This window comes from Peromyscus californicus, unplaced genomic scaffold (genome assembly GCF_007827085.1).
Source record: "Peromyscus californicus insignis strain IS unplaced genomic scaffold, ASM782708v3 Scaffold_8__1_contigs__length_139910024, whole genome shotgun sequence".
Classification (NCBI taxonomy): Eukaryota; Metazoa; Chordata; class Mammalia; order Rodentia; family Cricetidae; genus Peromyscus; species Peromyscus californicus.
The window spans coordinates 98,933,421-98,954,205 of record NW_026294606.1 but is presented as its reverse complement, the minus strand read 5'-3'; the positions used below and the strand labels follow the sequence as shown (position 1 = coordinate 98,954,205).

General features: G+C 45.0%; 1 protein-coding gene across 2 annotated transcripts; it reads right to left on the bottom strand.

The window, feature by feature from the left end:
- Positions 1 to 348: 348 nt before the first annotated feature.
- Positions 349 to 20,747, bottom strand: Kars1 (lysyl-tRNA synthetase 1). 2 transcript variants are annotated; one of them, XM_052728276.1, is made up of 14 exons: positions 20,615 to 20,727; positions 16,964 to 17,143; positions 14,324 to 14,489; positions 12,362 to 12,527; positions 9,108 to 9,201; positions 8,580 to 8,766; positions 8,354 to 8,479; positions 5,794 to 5,913; positions 4,295 to 4,631; positions 4,003 to 4,088; positions 3,493 to 3,578; positions 2,776 to 2,902; positions 1,770 to 1,913; positions 349 to 609 (listed from the first exon to the last, which is right to left on the bottom strand). In XM_052728276.1, the coding sequence occupies exons 2-14, from the start codon at positions 17,107 to 17,109 to the stop codon at positions 511 to 513; spliced, it is 1,884 nt and encodes a 627-aa protein (XP_052584236.1). In that variant the 5' UTR covers positions 17,110 to 17,143; positions 20,615 to 20,727; the 3' UTR covers positions 349 to 510. The 2 variants fall into 2 exon arrangements, with proteins under 2 accessions (XP_052584236.1, XP_052584237.1); XM_052728277.1 differs by lacking the exon at positions 16,964 to 17,143 and having other exon boundaries at positions 20,615 to 20,747.
- Positions 20,748 to 20,785: the final 38 nt, after the last annotated feature.

Genomic DNA, 20,785 nt, shown 5'->3' with positions numbered 1-20,785 from the left:
CTACACAGAGAAACCCTGTCTCGAAAAACCAAAAAAAAAAAAAGAAATGCTATCTAGAAAAACCAAAATCGGGCTGGGGAGATGGCTCAGAGGTTAAGAGCACTGGCTGTTCTTCCAGGGGTCTTGAGTTCAATTCCCAGTGACCATATGGTAGCTCACAACCATCTATGGTGAGATCTGGTGCCCTCTTCTGCCTTGCAGACATACATTCAAGCAGAACATTGTATATATAATAAATAAATAAAGCTTTTAAAAAAAATTAACCAAACAAAACCAATTTACAATAACATGGTCTAAACATTCATTAGACCAGCAGTCTGAGGGGGGAAAAATGTAACATTACATAGGTAAAGAGAGAAATGGTTTATTTGGTAACAAGGAATAAAAAGAAATTCTTTAATTTTTCTCTCTCTTGGTGGTTGGACTGCAGTGACCAGATGGACGGCAACACACATGAACCCTGAGAGCAGATCCTCTGCTGGAATGCAGAGAAACCACCTTCTTTATCCTCTAGGCAGAGGGGCCGGCTGTCGTGCTCTCTAGTGTTTCTGTGGCCGCTGAAGTCTCCTTCTTGTCTTCAGGCTTCATGGCAGGAAACAGAAGTACTTCCTATAGAAGAGCAAAACAGACTTCAAAATTAAGAAGCACCAGGAGCTTGGTGTAGTGGCACAAATCTGTAATCCCAGCACTCAGGAGGCAGAAGCAGGCAGATCTCTGAGAGTTCAAGGCCAGCCTGGTCTACAGAGTGAGTTCCAGGAGGACAGCCAGGGCTACACAGAGAAACCCTGTCTCAAAAAACAAACGAATGAATGAATGAATAAATGCCCCATGAATATTTTTTGTTGTTGTTTTCGCAGCTATCCTTATTGCTTCTGTCTCTGTTGTTACTGACCAACTACACACCCCAGCACAAAACCACCTAGGGCTCCATGTCAAAAGGATGAATCAACACCGGTTCTAGTAAAAGTGAGTTTCAGGGGCTAGAGAGATGGCTCAGCAGTTGCGAGTACCTGCTGTTCTTGCAGAGGCCCCAGCTCCATGGTGGCTTATAGCCGCGTGTAACTTCTTTTAGGGGATTTGACAATCAGCCTCTGCAGGCACAATGTATGCTTGTGGTGCAAAACAGTCATACGTATAATTTTTAAAAACTTATATCAGGAGTTCATGGTCACTGTAAACTACAGTTGGAGATCCAAGAGAGCCCTGTTGTGGGATATTTGTACACTGTGTGAAGGTGTATTGCTGTGACTGGTGTAATAAAAAGATGAACGGCCAATAGCTAGGCAGGAGGTATAGGCAGGACTTCCGGGCAGAGAGAAGAAGTAGGAGGAGGAATCTAGGCGAGTGAGAGAGTTGCCATCCCGTGTGGAGGAAGCAGGATGGGGAGTACTGAGAGTACTGAGAGCCCAGCTACCTGAGACCCTGTCTAAAAGACAGTAACAACAAATGAACAACAAATGGATTTCCTTCTCTATAAAATACAATAAAAACAGTGTTCGCACCTTACAGAACTGACTGATATGAGGCAATACATTTGAGGGGACTTAGCATTTCCCTGGATACTAAAGAAAAGCAAACTATTAGTGTCCTTCCTATCTCAGGTAGGAAAAACTAAAATCCTGTAGGGTCAGGATTTTACTTCATGTCTTCTACTGTGGAGTAAGATATGGAACATCTTCAGCATTTACTTTATTTTCCAGGCCCACCATGTTCTGCCTTCCAGTACAGTGGAGTTCTGGGGAAGCGTGTACTGGGAAGTTTATGCATACCTTGATATTGTTGGAATCTGTGAGAAACATGGTGACTCGATCGATACCCATGCCCCAGCCGGCTGTTGGAGGCAGCCCATACTCCAGGGCAGTGCAGAAGTTCTCATCTATGAACATGGCTTCATCGTCACCAGCAGCCTTGGCCTAGAATAAATTAGGTCAAATGTAATAATCTAGTCTAGTGGTTCTCCACCTTCACAATGCTGCCACCCTTTAATATAGTTCCTCATATTGTGGTGACCCCCAACACAATTATTTTCCTTGCAACTTCATAACTGTAACTTTGCTACTGTTATGAATTGTAATGTAAGTTTCCGATATGCGATCCCCAAAGGGGTCACAACCCACAGGTTGAGAGCTGCTGTTCTAGGTCATCTTAGCATTCACAAAAACACATCAAAACTTTCAAAAGAGGTGCCAAAGATGCTCCTGACATTTAAGACTTGCTGGGAATTTGAATGTGACTTCCTCCTACAAAGCCTCTTTCTTTATGGGCTAGAGAATTGGCTCAGTTGTTAGAAGATGCTCTTCCAGAGGACCCAGGTTTGATTCCCAGCTCCCATACAGTGGCTCACAATTATCTGTAACTCCAGTTCCAGGGGATCCAACTCCCTTTTCTGCCCTCCTTGAGCACTGTGTGCACGTGGTATACTGATACACATGCTGACAAAACACCCATATACATAAGACAAAATAAAAAAAATTTAGCCGGGCAGTGGCGCACTCCTTAATCCCAGCACTCAGGAGGCAGATGCAGGTGGATCTCTGAGTTTGAGGTCAGCCTTGTCTACAGAGCTAGTTCCAGGACAGCCAAGGCTACACAGAGAAACCCTGTCTCAAAAAAACAAACAAACCATGAACAAAAAAACCCAAAAAATTGAAAAAGCCTCTTTGGCTTTGGTTGAGACACTGAGAAAGTGGACATCAACAGAGGGTTAAGGTCAGTACTTCCTGGTGAGTGAGCTCAGTGATGAAACCGATGTCACTGCTCACCCTCCTTCCTTACCTTGGCCTGTTCTTCAAACAGCTGTCGCTGCCGCATGGGATCATTCAGCTCAGTGTAGGCATTGCAGATTTCCTTCTTCATGACAAACAGCTCAAAGCGCTCAGTTAGACCCTCTTTGGAGCGGTGCCTGGGAACATGACCGCAGAGGATGAATATTCAGGGCTCTGGTAATAACCTGATGCAAAAATTGAACCCTGAAACCTCACCAAGGCTCAGCACCAATCACTGGCACCAGAGTGAAGGTGAGAGAGACCAGAAGATTTGATTATATTGCCAACAAACAGTGGAGTTGACTGAATCCATGCCCTTCTGCTTCGCTCTCATACTCTAGGCTGCTCACTTGCTTTGGTCAAGGAGCTATCAGCAAAGGTCTAGCATGTTTGCTTGTTGAGGCTTGTTCTTTTGGAATGCCTGCCTTGGGAACCCAACCACCATGCAGACAAAAGCCAGACTACTGCCAGAGAAATCGGTGAAGAGGCCCTAGAATTCCCACCCTAGTTACTGTATCAAGGCGTGGTGCAGAAAGACCACTAAGCCAACGCAGAGCATCCAAACAATCTCTCACTTCACACCATTCACTTCTGTTTTTGTTTGTGAAAAGCAGCACTGAAGACTGAACCTAGGGTCGTGTTAGCTAAATGTTCTACTCACAGGTACAGCCCTGGCAGCCCCAGCCCTACCTCGGGGGTTTTTATGCAGCAACAAACCGTATCTCACCATTTGGCCAGAGGGCTCATAATCTGTGGGTGATCGCAGATGAATGTAGGACTGATGCACGTCACCTCGAGGAACTCTCCAACAAGCTTAGTGAAAAACAAAGCAGAAGTAGACATGGCACCTGAGTGTCACTGACAGTCTAGGCCAAGGGGTGGGGGGTGGCTTAGCTCCAGTGCAGCTGGGATCACCTTGGAGCTTTTTCAAAGGACAGAGTATTAACTAAGATAATATACATGAACTATTGGCACAGAGCACATATAGTTCAAAGTTTCTTTCTGCTTATATCTCACGGGGCTGGGAACTGAACCACCCCCTCCCCAGGCCTTGACTTGCTAGGTGAGTACTTTACCACTGAGCTACTTTTCCCAACCCCAATTCCACGTTTCTTAATTCTCCTGCTCCTCTGTATGGCTTTCTCGTAAAGCTGCAGGAACAAACTTTCCTCATGAACCCATTTCCTAGGGCTAAGGTGCCGCTTAGCACTGGATGAGCACAAGTGTGCCATCTCACCTTATCAAGGAGCCTGGCTGTGGTCCGAGGTGGGGGGCATTCAACAGCTTTTGCAACACAAATATCATCAAGAATTTTTCGAGTTTCTGTGACAGAAATGTACAAGTTAGCACAGGGAACATCACTGTGGTCTAGGAAAAGTATCTATAAATATGAAATGTGAGACATTTTAGCTTTGACCCAACAAATGCAGAGCTGACAGGAAGGAATGAAGGGAGGAAGGAAGGAAGGAAGGAAGGAAGGAAGGAAGGAAGGAAGGAAGGAAGGAAGGAAGGAAGGAGTAGTATTTTACCCTCAGTTTCAAAGAGGCTGGTTTTTGGCAACTTCACACCCAGGGCTTTTTCAAGCTCTTCCACCATGCTGATTCTTCGGAAAGGCGGGGTGAAGTCAATCTCATAGGCTTGGCCTTCTGGCCCGTCTGGGTGGTAGGTGATCTTGTAACTGCCTGTGATGCTTTTCACCATCCCTGACAGCATCTTCTCGGTGATCTCCATGAGGTCGTGATAGTCTGCGTAGGCCATGTAGAACTCACAGGTGGTGAACTCAGGATTGTGAGTCAAATCAATTCCTTCATTCCGGAACTGGCGCCCAATTTCATAAACCCGGTCAATGCCACCAACCACCAGCATCTACCAAAAACACAGGGCCACAGTCATGGGTTAATAGCCCTGATAAACTCCTGTGCACCAATTTGTTTTCATAGCTTAGGTATGTTCTCACTCAAAATAGCACCCTGCTGTCTTTAGACTCTTGTAGTAGACATCATTTTGGTTTTATTTGGCTGTGCAGGACTCCAGAGTCTCTCCCTATGTCTTTGTTATTTGCTATTTGGTGATCTGAGTTGCTCCAAAGCCTCTTCTGGGGTTAGGTTACAGGCAAGTGACCCTGCTCCACCTGCCAGACACACTAATGATATGTGACAGAAGCCACTATAGGAAGGTGTAGGTATTACACAGAATTCACTCTGGCGAAGGGGACCAGAGGCACCAGAGGCGGCCATCTGCAGAGAACCTAGCGCAGTGACTTGTGCTTAGTAGGAGGTGGTGCTCCCTGTGACAGCAGGGCAGTGGTATGAGCTGGCATCATTCCCGGTCACCGATCCAGGCACAACTCCTTGACCGTCAAGGTAATTGTGGCTTCCTAACACAGGTAAGTTTGCTTTAATGTGTTACATGTCTGCAACTAAGAACCTTGGATGACAGTCTGGTATTTACACTGCTAATTTGAAGAGATTTATTTTTAATTTCTAGGAAGAAGTTAAAATCATCAAAAGTCCTTTTATGAAAGACTGAACTTAGAAGGACTGGATGTAGTTCAGTGGCAGACTTTTTTTTCTTCTTCTGAGATAGGGTCTCACTGTGTAGCCTTGGCTGGCTTAGAATTCACTATATAGACCAGGCTGGCTTCAAGCTCACAGGATCGGCCTGCCTCTGCTTTCCAAGTACTGGCATTAAAGGTGTTTGCCACCATGCCTGGCCAGTTGTAAAGTTTTTGAAGAAGAAAAACAAAACAAAACAAACAAGACTAAACTCAGAACTCGTCAAAGGAAGACTGAAGTTAAAGCCTTCAGGGGAACTGAAGGAGAAATGTGTACACACTTGTACAATGCCTTCAATCTTTGCTGCTTACAAGGAAATTCTACAAGAACCACACCAACAAACCTGAAGAACTGGAACACTGTCCTGGCCGTTCTACCTTTGATGTTCCTTATTTCTGATTGTACTAGGCTAGCCAGTGGTTCTTCCACCTTCCTGCTACTTGAAGGAAATGGGGTGTGTGGTTATTGACTACCTTATGGTAGAGTTCCGGAGCAATTCTCATATACAAGTTCATGTCCAGCTCATTGTGGTAGGTGATGAAAGGCTTGGCCACAGCTCCCCCCGGAATGATGTTCATCATGGGAGTTTCGATCTACAACAGACAGAAACAAACAGTTCTCAGATACCAGAGACTTTGAGGACAGGTCATCCTTTGTATGTAACATAGTCTAGGCCTGTCATATACCAAAAGTAAAACTCCGTAATGTAAGTGCTTGATGGAAACAGACTGCTTGACTTTCTACAAGTGCATCTCTATTTCTAGTAATAACACAGCACTTATGCCAGGAGGTGGGGCGCATGCCTTTGATCTCAGTACCCAGGAGGCAGAGCAGGCGGATCTCTGTGAGCTCCAGGCCAGACTCCAAAGCTACACAGAAAAACCCTGTCTCAAAACCAAAAAAAAAAAAAAGGTGAAGTGGTCTTTAACTAATTCTATGTTTAGAAATTCAAATATAAGCCAGGTGTGGTGGACTTGCCTTTAATCTCAAGACTCAGGAGGTGGAGGCAGTCAGATCTGTCAGCTGTGAGTTCAAGGCCAGCCTGATCTATACAGTGAGTTCCAGGACAGCCAGGGATATATAGTAAGACTGTGTCTCAAAAATAAACTGGGCTGGAGAGATGGCTCAGAGGTTAAGAGCACTGACTGCTCTTCCAGAGGTCCTGAGTTCAATTCCCAGCATCCATGTGGTGGCTCACAACCATCTGTAATGAGAACTGGCACCCTCTTCTGTGTACATAATAAATAAATAAATCCTAAATAAATAAATAAACTAATTTTAAAAAATCCAAATTAAAAAATATTAGCCCACATGTATGATATTCACTGAAACATTACAAAAGAGAACCAGAAATAATTCCAAAGTATCAATACAGAAAACAAATATGCTCTTTAAGAAGCAGTAGGGGGTGGAGGCATAGAGGGGACTGGAGAGATGGCTCAGAGGTTAAAAGCACTGGCTGCTGTTCCAGAGGTCCCGAGTTCAATTCCCAGCACCCACATGGTGGCTCACAACCACCTATGAGATTTGGTGCCCTCTTCTGGCAGCAAACATGCATGTAGAACACTGTATACATAATAAATAAATAAATTAAAAAAAAAAAAAAGCAGTAGAGGGTTGGAGATGCTCAGCATTAAGAGCACATCCTGCTCTTGCAGAGAACCCATGTCAGGTAGCTCACAACCACTGTAACTGCAGCTCTATGGTAATCCCAATCTTCTGGTCTCCAAAGGCAGATACACACAATTAAAAAACAAACAAAAACCCAAAAACCAAAAAACAGGCCAAGAAGACACTAGGCTTCCTCCTCTATCCTTTGCACATAAGATGCATTCACCTGCACACACATGTGCATACACAATCCACAGACCACAAACATACACACTACAAAAACAGGACAAAAACAAAATACCTGTGTGACTCCAGCATGTCAAAAAAACCAGTGCACATCACAGTACATACAACACGACTGTAATCTGAATAATAAAAATAAGCTCCCCGAAACATTTACATGTAGCAAGCATACATATGTAGTGTATTTATGTGTGCATATATGTGCATACATACAGTAAAAGTGACAAAGTGCATATATAAAATTCTAATTTAGGAAGGGAAGTCAGGTGAAAAAAGCAGAGTGCTTTCAGTTTTGTTTATAGTTCTTTCTTTTTTTTTTTTTTTTTGGTTTTACGAGACAGGGTTTCTCTGTGTGGCTTTGGAGTCTGTTCTGGAAATCACTCTGTAGACCAGGCTGGCCTCAAACTCACAGAGATCTGCCTGCCTCTGCCTCCCGAGTCTGGAATTAAAGGCGTGCGCCACCACTGCCTGGCTATATTTATTTCTTACCTGAATCTACACTACATGTACTTGCATTTCCATACAATTAAAAGGTGTGTGTGTCTGTGTCTGTGTGTGTGTGAGAGAGGGAGAGGGAGGGGAGGGGGAGAGAGGGAGGAGAGGGAGAGGGAGAAGAGGGAAAGAGGGAAAGAGGGAGAGGGAGAGGGAGAGGGGGGAGAGGGAGAGGGAAACAGACAGACAGGCTGGCCTGGAGGTCACTATGTAAACCAGGCTGCACTTGAATTCACAGAGATCAGCCTGCCTCTGTTTCCCACGCTAGGATTAAAGGTGTGCACTACCATACCTAGCCTCTAAACAATTTCGGGGACAGGGGATTGGGCTGAGACAGGTCTCACTGTGTATCCCTGGCTGGTCTTGAACTCACAGAAATCTGCTTGCCTATGCCTCCTAAGTGCTTGGATTAAGGGTGTGTGTCACCATAGCTGGCTACTAAAGACTATTTTAATGCTATAAACCCTCTAAAAATGATTGAAAATGGCGTCATTAGCACGTGGGTGGGTACTGTTCTGGAAGTCAGGTCCTGCTTCTTATGAGCACTAAACAAGACAGAACAAAGACACTTGACAAGGGGGTGTTTCCTGAGGCATGAAGGACACTGGCAGGATGTGCTGTGTAAAGATGGACACTCAGAGAGACAAGCACAGCAAGGCAGGCCCCATTCCCTTGGCCCTCGGTCACCTCGAGGAATCCCAGCTGATCCAAGAAACTCCGTATATATGTGATGATCTTAGAGCGGACGATAAACTTCTGCCTCACAAAGTCATTCAGTATCAAGTCCAAGTATCTCTGACGATACCTTGTTTCCTAAACCAAAAGCAGCGGTTAGAAATCAGTTTTAGGAGACAGCAGGACACAACGAGAGACATGCATCTTAGAGAAGAGCTCACAGAACGTCACAGCTTACCTTGTCTTTGAGGCCAAAGTGAAGATGAGGCAGCATATGCAAGCAGGGAGACAAGAGTGTGATGTCATAGGGGATGATGCTCAGCTCACCCTTCTTGGTTTTCCCAGGATTCCCCTGAACTCCAATTATATCTCCCCGGCGCAGTTTGTTGTTGATACGAACAAATTCTTCCTCTGATTTATAATTCCTGAGTGAAAGGAATGTAACAATGTATAGTTCTTCAAATTAATACAGACTACTGGCTTACTCAGGAAACTTCCCTAACTGTTACTATGAGCCAGTCCAAGAAGAGTCCCTGCTTCAGGGACAACTGCTGGATTCCTTTTATGCTTACTGTCCGAAAGTAAGAACAGTCATTCACTTCTAGACCTTTTCACCTTCTACTCAACTGTACCCAACCACGTCCCACCCCTTGTTACCCCCACTCTAAACAGCAATGGGAAAATAGGATCACACTAGCTGTGTCTTCAACTGTTCCTGTTACTCTGGGGTATGACATGGGATCTTCAACTGACTATTTCTATGTACCTGGAGTTGGCCATGACTTGTAACTTGACCCCCTCTCCTCGAAGGTCATAGAAGATGAGCTTTCCCCCAGAGGCTCTTTTGGCATGGATCCGACCTAGAAAGAAAACAGCAAAAACACCAATGGAATGAGAAACCCTTGATTAGTGTCCCTGAGCAACACCAATCATGGCAATCTGAGCGTGGCCCGAGGTCTGCGGCCTCCCCTCTTTTTATGTCAGTGGTCTCCATTAAAACCAGTCAAAGCTGTACAGGAAGACCTCACTTTAAAGATGGTCAGTGCATTCTTGGATGATGGCAGTGGGAATGACAACACAGGTTCTAGAGTTTTCTAAATCTTTACATAAAAATTAAAGCCCAGCAGTGACGGTGATTGTCTTTAATCCCAGCACTCAGGAGGCAGGGGCAGGTGGAGCTCTGTGAGCTAGGGACCAGCTTGGGCTACAAAGTGAGTTCCAGGACAGCCAGAGCTGTTATACAGAAAAACTCTGTCCTGAAAAACCTAAACAAACAAAAAAAGAAAAGTATGATAGGATAGGCTAAGCGAAACCCATTAATGAAAGTTTATGTGGAGAAGGCCAGGCACATTGCCTACCACTTGGAGGCAGAGGCAGGACTGCAGAGTGAGACCCTGTCTCAAAAATAAAAAAATAAAAAATTATATAAAGTTAAAGAAGAAGATACTCCTAAGAATCCAAAATATAAGCAATGTGCGCTAAGACCTCCATATGTAGGGAAAAAAATTCGTGGTCAAGGACTGGGCATCTGACGGGTCTGAGAACTGAAGGACTACAAATGGCTAAGGGTGGTCACTGAAGAACGTGAACACTTTAGGCTAGGTGAAGACAGCAGCGGAGACTGGAGAGGCTGTACCTGTTTCCATACAAGTGAGGGCTAGAAGACCTAAGAAGACCTGGAGGGGACGGAACAGTAAGTCATGAAACTCTCTAAGCTCAACACGAAGGTTCCTTTCCAGGACAGGGGCCCACAAGGCACTACAAAGCAAGGAGGAAGAAACCCAGGAAGTCCCAGAATTGTAACCAGCTACTGTGTTTATGAACACTTTACAAAACCCCAAGAGTACATACAGTGAAGTTGAGAATGAAACCAATCTTCCTTCAAACACACCAGAAAATGAGGACTGGGGATGTAGCTAGTGGGCAGAGTGCTTGCCTTGCATGTACAAAGCTGAATTCAGCCCCCAGCACCACACACACCAAGTGTGGTGGCACATGCCTGTAATCCCAGGCAGAAGCAACAGGGTTAGGAGTTCAAGGTCATCTTTGACTACATAGTAAGCTCAATACCAACCTGAGCTACGCGAGACCTTGTCTCAAAAAACAACAGCTGGGAGGCAGCAGAGGCAGGAGAATCTGACAGGAGCAGCTAGCTTGGAGTACATAGACAGACACACAGTACAGTGAAAGAAACAAGAGAGGCCCTGTCTGAAAACAGGGAAGGAAAGAACAGACTCCAGAAAAGGTATTCTCTGACTCTAGGAGCACCGCTGAACTCTCACACACATGAAATGAAATAAATGTACATTTTTTAAAACGCTTAAAAAAATTTAATAATCACAATTACTTTAAAGAACTGATAGTCCACTATCTTCAAATAGAGTCTCAAACAAAATCCAAAGCAAGAAGCAACAAAACAAAACAAAAAAACCACAAAAATTATATCCAAGAAAAATACCTGAAATAAAAAGGGGTGACTACATGGAGAATGCTGGAGAATGGATGAGCAACTAAGAGCACCTGTGCTTGTCCAGAGGACCTGGGTTTGGTTCCCAGCACCCACATGGTGGTTTACAACCATCTGTAACTGAAGAACTTCCCTCCTCTGACCTCTGCAGGCACCAGCATGCACACAGTGCACACACATACATGCAGGCAAAACATTCGTAAGTATAAAATAAATCGAACAACAAAACAATGTGAAAATCCTCTATCTAAAAGCACACTCATACAAACACTAAACCAGAACAACTGACATCAAAAAGTGTTGGTGGGTATGCTGGTGACACCCAGAGTCCCAGCACTTGGCAGGAGTTTAACGCTAGCCTGAGCTTCAGGAGACCCCATTTCAAAAACCCAAATAGTATCAGAGGCTGAAGAGACAGAAAGCTTAGGTGACAAAGCGCTTGCCTCACAAGCACGAGGAACTGAACTCAATACTTAGAACTCACAGTAGAGGAGGGAAGGGCACAACAGAGAGATGGCTTAGTAGTTAAGAAGACTCACTGCTCTTCCAGAGGACCGGAGTTCGGTTCTCAGCACCCATATTGGGAGGCTCACAACTGCCTGTATCCCAGCTGCAGGGGACCTGACATTCTCTTTTAGGCTCTGTGGGCACCTGCACACATATTTGAGGTACACATAAATAAACAATAAACCTTAAAATGCAATTTAAACAATACTAGGTGTGGCACTCACTTGTAATCCCAGTGCTGAGGAGGCAGATTCAGGAGTGTCCCCGGGGCTTGCTGGACAGCCAGCCAATCAGCTTAGCCTACTCCACAAGCTTCAGGCCTGTGAGGGGCCTTATCTCAGTAAAAATGTGGACAGCACCTGAGCCTGAGGATTGACACTGAAGCTGACCTCTGACCTCTACATGCACGTGCACACTGGAATTGAGTACATGGACGGACACACACACACTTTAGGAAAATGAATGGGCTTTTGACATTTAGGCATTGCAAAGGTTCTACCTATGTAGTAAGATTATGGGTAATTTTTTTTCTCTTTCTCTTTCTATTTTCTGTGAATGCCCTACATTTTCTCCAACCAGTAGTTTTACTATTTTGGGGGAAGGACATTAAAAATCTCAAATCCATAAGTAATGGTCTAGAAATACATGCCTGAGAGTAGAGACAAAAAGTTAAATTAGGTGACTGGGCCGTGGTTTGGGGGATGCAAAGAAATTCTTCTAGAGGATTATAAACCAGGAGCAGCATCCGGTCAGGAGGGCCCAGAGAAAATCCCTTCTACAGAAGATCGCCTTATCTAGAAGGCGACCCAGGCCTCAGAGCTGCTCTGCTTTCTGAGTAGATAGAAAGGTACCGTCTCCAGTAAAACAGCTTCAACACCAGCTGCGGATAGGGCAGCGGGAGATCTCAAGTGTGAGGCCAGCCTACGGATACAGCAGGATCCTGACTCTAAAAATCAAAAGGGGCAGAGGGCAGAAGAGCACCCCAGGCCCTCCTCTGTGTTAGCAAAGATGAGGATGGCAAGTGAGCTGCCGGCAGCTCCTCCTACCTGCCACTTTTAAGGTGATGTCAGTCAGGTGGTCCCCGGGCTGCAGGTGACTGTACTCTTGGATGAACTGAGTGAGAGAGATGTCCACATGGAACTTGTGTGGGTACGGGTCCTCCCCACTGACCTTCAGCTGGTGGACTGCTTGACTACGGATCTTGTAGTATTGCTGTGAAAAAAGAGCCAGTCCTCAGAAGCGGAACGTCTTGCAGAGTATCGCATTTGTGACTCTCCTTGTCCCTGCGACAGAATACCTTCCAGAACCACTTGAAGGAGGAAGGAAGGTTATCTAGTTTAAGAGGGTACGGTTAGGCAGAGAAGGCATGGCAGCTGGAGCAGCTTGTCCAGGCCATCACAGACTTAGGGAACAACTTCATCTCTGGTTTTTTTGCTTGTTTTTTGTTTTTTGTTTTTTTTTTGGTTTTTTGAGACAGGGTTTCTCTATGTAGCTTTGGTGCCTGTCCTGGATCTCACTCTGTAGCCCAGGTTGGCCTCAAATTCACAGAGATCCGCCTGCCTCTGCCTCTCAAGTGCTGGGATTAAAGGCGTGCGCCACCACTGCCCAGCACATCTTCATCTCTGTAGATCAGGTAAGACAGACAAGCAGATCAGGATGAATGGGGCAGAACTACACCCCATTAAGAAACACCATCAGCGACCACCTCCTCCAATAGGCTCCACCTCCTAAAGCTTCCACAACCTTCCAAAGAAGCAGCACTATCTGGGGACTAAGAGGACACAGGAGCCTGCAGGGGGCACAGCCATAACATTAATCAAGCCCTCTGCATTCTTGAAATAGGACTGACTATGGAACAAGATTCAAATGAAAAATAAAATATGTAGAGCCACAGAATGAATTCAAAATACAAGATTCAACAGAACGAAAAAAAAAGTGGAGTGCATCTAAAGTGAGTTAATTGTTACAGGTGGTCTCTTTTGTGGACTGTATTTGCATGGTGGAGTCACTTTCCTAACCACTCTTCTGGCCACACATTAGACTCTTCCTTCCCTGGGGCAGGTTCAGAGAACCCACAAGGTGCAAATATGGAATATTCTACCACAGAAAGTCTAAAAATCTAATAATAGAAAATTAGCCTTAGAGTGTTACAAATGGGCATGGCTGTGTTTATGTACAAAACCAGGAAGGGAGGATGAAGTGGGGAGTGGAAAAGTAGATTTGGCATGTGGATGTATTTTGCTGACTAACAGAAGCTCTAGTATATCTTGAGGGAAGATACCTCCTCTGATGTTGCTACAGGCTCAGCTACTTCCAAGGAGTATTGGCCTCTCCAAATTGTCTACTGGAATTGATATTAAAAATTCAGAGCTGACCTTGACCTTGATATCCTCCCTGTGCTAATTCCCTGCCTGGTTCCACCCTCCTGAATGCTTAAGGAAGTTCCTTGTCTGTGTATCCTGCATAATGGGCGTTAACAGCTTAGATGCAAGATTGTAAAACATCAGTAGCAACTTCTGCCCTCTGGGGTTCTCTCATTGGGCTGTAAGCCTGTATTTAAGACCTCCTCCCTCCTTCAATAAACGGCATTCGGCAAAAAAATAAAAAAAATAAAAAAATTCAGAGCTGGGTGGTGGTGGAGCACATCTTGAATCCTAGCATTTGGGAGGCAGAGGCAGGCAGATCTCTGTGAGTTCGAGGCCAGCCTAGTCTACAAAACAAGTTCCAGGACAGACTCCAAAGCTACAAAGAGAAACCCTCTGAAATATAAATAAATAAATAAGTAAGTAAGTAAGTAAGTAAGTAAGTAAGTAAGTAAATAAAAATAACAGGGCCTATATCTTTAACCAAATCAAAGGGCACACTCTGCCCTCCCCAATCCACTGGCAGTGGCCCTTGCTGGTTCAAGCTCTTAATTATCTTGTTAGTCACTGGCCTGTCATGCTGTCTGCCACAGCTTCTCCGAAGCTTTCCTGTGTCCACTCACGCAGTGGCCCAGGGGAACTCACGTTTGGGTCCAGAGTCTCCTCCTCAGCGCCCACACCATTGTCAGCAGTGTGGTTGGTGACAGCAGCGGCAGCGGCAGCCTGGCTTTGCTGTTTCTCACTGAGCTCCTTCTGCTTGGCCTCTTTCTCTGCCACTTTCTTCTCGGCTTTCAGTCGTCTCTTCAGTTCACTGTTGGGAAGATGACAGCACCCAGTGTGAAAGCTGCCTGAAGAACCCTCGACCACAAGAAGCTCCATTCCACTTTTCAAAAGTATAAACAGCCTGTGGAAAGTGTTCCTGCTCGGTCCCACACCCCTAAATAATTCCACTCCCCAACTCTGACCTGTTAGTCCCTAAACTCCAAATGTGAACAAGACAAAAAGAAAACCTAAGCTTTGAAAAAAGAAGCAACAGATCATTTCTAGTATCCGCTTGGCATCAGAAACCAACCAGAACCAAGATGCACAAGGGCCAAGAGGCCCACACGTATCAGTTTATGTTTAGTCCTGGAACAGAGACTTCCCAGGAAGTCTGCAGGATAAACTTTTAAGCTCCCTGACACCAGAAACTTCATCTTGGTAGTCTGGTATCCCTGGCAGAAGACAAGTCCCTACAGTACCGGTCAAGGCTGTGATAAGGCAATACCTCTAACCCTGTCAGCCCAGGGCTCTCCCAGAGAAGTGAGTTAGACTGTGGAGAGAGCTGGTCTTCAGAGCTTTAAGAGACTCCCCAGTGACAATCTCACTCAGAACAGCTGTCAAAGACTGGTCTGGAGGCGGGGGCTGTGGCTCGGTTGCTTGCCCAGCATGCATGAAGCCCTGGGTTTGACCCTTAGCACTGCAGATGTGATGCTGCACATCTGTAACCCCAGTACTTGGGAGGTGGAGGCAGAGATCACAAGTTTAAGGCCATCTGCAGCTACATAGTGAATTTGAGGCCAGTCTGAGACCCAGCTCAAAACCAAACCAAACAACAAAACTGCTCTGACTTTAACACCAGAATGGAATACCACACAAAGCAGCACAACACAGTGAATATCACGCCAGTTTGTAGTCACACTGCCTCGAGCTAAATTCTAAAACACTAACCACTTGAGCGGTCTTGAGCAAATGACTCCTCATGGTGTAGAAGAAGGAAATAAGACGCCCTCACCAGCTGTGAGGACTGAGATGTTAAAAGGAAATGACTGGTCCCAGAGTTTAGCTAGCACTCAAAAGTGAATCTGGGGTATCTTTCACTACTTATCTCTTACTATTCTGACTCCAGGGCAAAAACTAGACAAACTTGGATATATTTCTGATCAAGTCTCTCACTATCCAAACTTCATACATGTTACGTCAAACTCAAAAACCAAAACAATGGGGAAACACTGTGACCCTTATGATCTGAATTTGCTATTTAAATCCAGGAAAACTAAACTTATTTGGATAGACAAGAATATCTTCATTATTCAAAGGGAATTCACAGATCATTCTTTCCAGCTAACTCTTTAATAGTGAATCATGGCAAAAGATTCTAAATTATGCTTGCATATTGTCTGGATTTATTTTTTTGTTTTGTTTTGTTTTTCAAGACAGGGTTTCTCGGTGTAACCATGGCTGTCCTCGAACTCACAGATCTGCTTGCCTCTGCCTCCCAAGTGCTGGTATTAAAGTGTCACCCAATGTCTGGCTTTAAAACACACCCTTCACTTTCTTTTCTTTGTTTGGTAGTATTGGAGGCTGAACCCGGGGCTCCAAGTGTGCTAGGTGAAAGGTCTAACACTGAATACCCTCAAGCTCCTTTTTTAATTTTGAAATGGGATTGCTAAATTGTTCAATCAGGACTTGAACTTGCAACCCTCCTCCCTTGGCCTCCTGAGTTCCTGGGGTTATAGCCATGCAGTGTTGTTCTTTGCTGTAGCCTTCATTTTCAACATGAATCTACTGGGAGTGGGGGGGGGGGGGGTGGGGACTTGGAGCCGTCAGGCGGTGGTGGCAGCGACTTTGATGCCAGCACTTGGGAAGCGAGGTGGTGGATCTGAGTTTGAGGCCAGCCTGGTCCAAAACAGCCAGGACTACACAGAGAAATCCTGTCTCATGTGCAAAATAATTGTGATGGTTTCAAAATAAGACAACTCTTTCTAGACACAATGTGTCGTGTAAGTTGTTCATCTTTCTAACCATCTGCTAGGTCTATCATTCTCTAATTCATTGAGCAAGGCTAAGTTCATCTTTCTGTCTGCTAAGTCTATCATTCTGTAATTCATTGAGCAAGGCTACTATCTGTCCCCAGCCCTCCCACCCCCAATGTTAAGACAAATCTGTTTTCTACTTCACCCAGGTTTTACTCTTATAGATTCTGAGGACAGTCCAAAAAGACCCTACAGTAGCACATGCCTGGAATCCTGTAATGGGAAGTGAAAGCAGAAAGACCTTTAGTTTAAGGCCAGCCTTCATTACACAGTGAGTCTGAGGACAGCCTGTCTCAATAAACAAAAAATAGTCAAAGGAGTGAAAAAGAAAAGAGAAGAGAAGGGACTGCAGGAGATGGGCTCTGAACTTACAAAGTAAGAAGGGATTCTTGGCTTGGGCAATAAAGATCTGTCCAGAGACTTAGCCAGCTAACAGACACCGAAGGAAAGATTCTGCTCCCAGAGCAATAAAGAAGGTAAGGGCACCAACCTTCTTCTATCAGAAAGTGGCTTGTCCTTGTGGAGCGTTGTGAAGGGAGCAAGTTGACCCAGTCGAAGTTCCCTCTGACCCCATTCTGCCCACGAGGTTTGGCGCAGGGACCCCCTAACAAGCCTGACAGCAGCTTGCATCAACATGGCAGGGCACCCTGGAACTAATGATTACCACCACCTAGCAGGAAACAGAGATGTGTAGTCAGAGGGGACAAAGAATATACACCCACTCAACCTGCACTCATGAGGAGGGGAGCCATGGCTTGTACTAACGTTCAATGTCCCTCTGAACTCAGTCCCTCCTGACTAACATCTGCAATGTTCTCAGTCCTGACTATGGAAAACAAAAAGCTTCTATCTGGGATTAAGAACTCAAATGCAAGCCAATCAATAGCTTTATATGTGCAAAAATGCTCACAACATCCTAAAGCATAGAAGGTAAAATGTGGGGTTCTGAAGTCTGGCTACTGGATGATGATGAAAACATCAAATGCAAATTTCAGACACTCCTAGCTACTTGGCAGGTTGAGAAGGATCATTTGAGTCTAAGAGTTTGAGAATAGCCTGGTGATTATAGTGAAATCCCACCCCAGAAAATAAAAAAAACATACAAACACTAGCTACACGAAACGATCTCTGAGTCAAAGAGAGAAGACAGGTCCTTAGACAACACCATGTTTATGTATCTTTAATAATAGATGGCATGAGATCTACCAGGACCACACTCTACTATGTTTAAATCATTTAAAGAGGAATTTTTCATTAGAACATGAGTGACTTGAGCAGATAGCCCATCAGTTTTTAACTTTGGGGACGATATCAGGCATAAAATGGTCTTCAGTAAAGATTTCAGACCAAGAAATTCCAAGAACAATTAAGGAAAAGAAGGGAATTTTTTTCTTGGGGGAAGGGGTTTCAAGACAGGGCTCCTCTGTGTAGCTTTGGTGCCTGTCCTGGATCTTGCTCTGTAGACCTGGCTGGCCTCGAACTCACAGAGATCCGCCTGCCTCTGCCTTCTGAGTGCTAGGATTAAAGGTGTACGCCATCACTGCCCAGCAAAAGAAGAGAATGTTAATCAAAAAAAAAAAAAAAAAATTTAGCCCACGATAATTCTAGGAACATACACCAAAACTGGTTTATTTTGCCAAGTGGTGGTGGCAGAGGCAGGTGGATCTCTGAGTTTGAGGCCAGCCTGGTCTATGGAGTGAGTTCCAGGACAGCTAAGGCTACTAAGAAAAATCCTATCTCAAAAAACAAAAAAACAGCCAGGCAGTGGTGGTGCACGCCTTTAATCCCAGTACTTGGGAGGCAGAGGTAGGTGGATCTCTGTGAGTTCGAGTCCACCCTGATCTACAAAGTGAGATCCAGGACAGGCTCCAAAGCTACACAGAGAAATCCTGTCTCGAAAACCAAAAAAAACAAAAAAACAAAACAAAACAAAACAAAAAAACCCAAAAAACCAATCTCCCCCAAACAAACAAAAAAGCAAATGATTTATTTTAGAAACTTGAGGATCACAGACTTGACACAGACGTCACTTTAGGTTTCTGTTCCAGTGCTTCAGAACAGTGCTACAAGACACATCAGGAACACATACTTTCATTATTGGAGCCGTGTGCATAGAAACAAGCATTTTACCACCAAGCCACCCTCCCAACCCCTAGGAATATAAATCTTTACATAAAAAAAATCACCCAGAGCTATAGTTGGTGAATTTAAAAAGTGGACATTAATATTTCTCTTGCAAGATTACTCCTGAGATTAGCCAGTTTGTACAGTGCCAGCATGGTGTTTAACAGGTAAATGTTGCTCAAAAAAGTGGTAGGTATATTTAAAAAAAAAAAAAAAAAAAAGTAGGGCGGTGGTAGCACACACCTTTAATCCCAGCACTCGGGAGGCAGAGGCAGGCAGATCTCTGTGAGTTCGAGGCCAGCCTGGGCTACAGAGCGAGTTCCAGGACAGGCTCCAAAGCTACACAGAGAAACTGTGTCTCGGGGGAAAAAAAAAAAAAAAAAAAAAAAAAAAAGGTGGCAGGTTCTTAATTTACCTGAAAACGGAGGTACTTTTATTGATTGCTCAAAATTTTAATTATGATTTAATAAACTCCACCCAACTTCCTCTAAGAAATCCATCAAATCACTCTCGACAACCTATTAGGGAGCTAGCAACCCATACATTTAAACATTTCCTTTAAAATCATTCTAAAATACTCAAAGCAGAAGCCTAGACATAAAAGGAAAAATCAGCTCTTACCTAGAATGTCTCTAGTATTTTCCTCAGGGCTCAACAAGAAGATTGATTGCTAGTGCACTAACTAAAGAAGCCATGGTATATAATAGCTTAAACTATCTATCTCCCACAGTTCTGGAGGGCACTAACTATGTAGTTCTTCTAGGCATTCAGAAGACAGTGAAGTCATTGCTCATGTTCTGTGGTTCAAATGAGGAAGCCTGGACTAGAGAAAGTGTAGTATTTAGAAAGTGTAGTAATAGCCAGTTGAAGGGAGGTTAATCTACCTGTCCATGTTCATCTACACTCAGATCTGGGGTGGTTTACAAAGATACACCCAGCAGTGAAAAGGGGAGCCTGGTGTATCCGACTGAATAAGACCATTTGCTCATTTGTCTCAGGTCCTTTGAGTGACACATACGAGTAGGTGCACCACAGTTTCAGAATGGACGTCTTTTTTTTTTTTTTTTGGTTTTTCGAGACAGGGTTTCTCTGTAGTTTTGCGCCTTTCCTGGAACTCACTTTGTAGACCAGGCTGGCCTCGAACTCACAGAGATCCTCCTGCCTCTGCCTCCCAGAGTGCTGGGATTAAAGGCGTGCGCCACCACCGCCCAACTAGAATGGACGTCTTTTAACATGTAAGGTGCAGAATGATCTTGGATAGGCCAAGAAAAAAATTGTAAGGTTCTTGTAACGGGAGTTCCCGCAGAGCATTACAGCTGGCCTGATTCCAGAGCGCTAGTAGCACCTGGGTTTTGTGACCGCTACCTTCTGTTTGAAGTATGTAAATCCTATCTGAGTCCTAAACGGTTCAAAGCCTACACAAAACTTGGTTGTGGGAGGACACAGAAAACTGAGATGTCCTGTGACTGGGAATTGCTTTGGCATTTATCTCTTTGGGCGGCTTCAGATAATCGTATAACAATAAAAAAGCCTTTTGAGAAGGTACAGTCAGTTCACCAGAAGCTGACTCCCCCTGCCGCCGCCCTGTTCCTTCCACGGACCCGAGTGAGCCGAACACCAGACACAACAGGTTCTTCTTTGAAGAGTAGATATTTAGCCATTTTCCAATCTGTTCACTGGGGGAGTGGCTCAATTAAAAAACGCATTTCTTAAGAGGCAGAGGAAAAGTTAGTTTCACTTTGCTTTCCTGTCACCTCCCGGTTTCTGTGCGGGCTTTCCCTCCCTCCGCATGCCCGTCCCTACAGTTAGGACCAGCGAACCCACCAGCCAGGATCGTTGACTCCAGATCATCCCGGGGGCTCTAGTTTCCAGGGCGCTACATCTCTGTCCCAACATGTGCTCACCTACCGGAGCGGGCAGAGAGGCCCCTGGCACAGTCGCCTTGTGGGGAAGACTCCGGGTACTTCCCATCGGGCCACTGCGACAGCGACACTTAACGACCTTCAGCGACACTTACTTCTTGCTTAGTTTCGGCTCGCCATCCACTTTTATTTCACTCTCCTGCAGCGTGGCCATCTTCCCCACCGGCTAGACCTAAGGGGGTGGGGGGTGGGGGAGAAATGACCAGCGTAGAGCTAGAACTTCCAGGTCAGGACCCGAAGCCCCGCCTCTTCCGGGGAAGAGGGCG

What these genes read in the sequence shown, in the direction of transcription:
- Kars1 (XM_052728276.1), bottom strand. Translation starts at nt 17,109, where the DNA reads ATGTTGATGCAAGCTGCTGTCAGGCTTGTTAGGGGGTCCCTGCGCCAA. An exon ending in ACTTTGGCCTCAAAGACAAG is followed by an intron (nt 8,480 to 8,579) that starts GTAAGCTGTGAC and finishes CTTTTGGTTTAG; the next exon opens with GAAACAAGGTATCGTCAGAG. An exon ending in CTCCGGAACTCTACCATAAG is followed by an intron (nt 4,632 to 5,793) that starts GTAGTCAATAAC and finishes TGTTTTTGGTAG; the next exon opens with ATGCTGGTGGTTGGTGGCAT.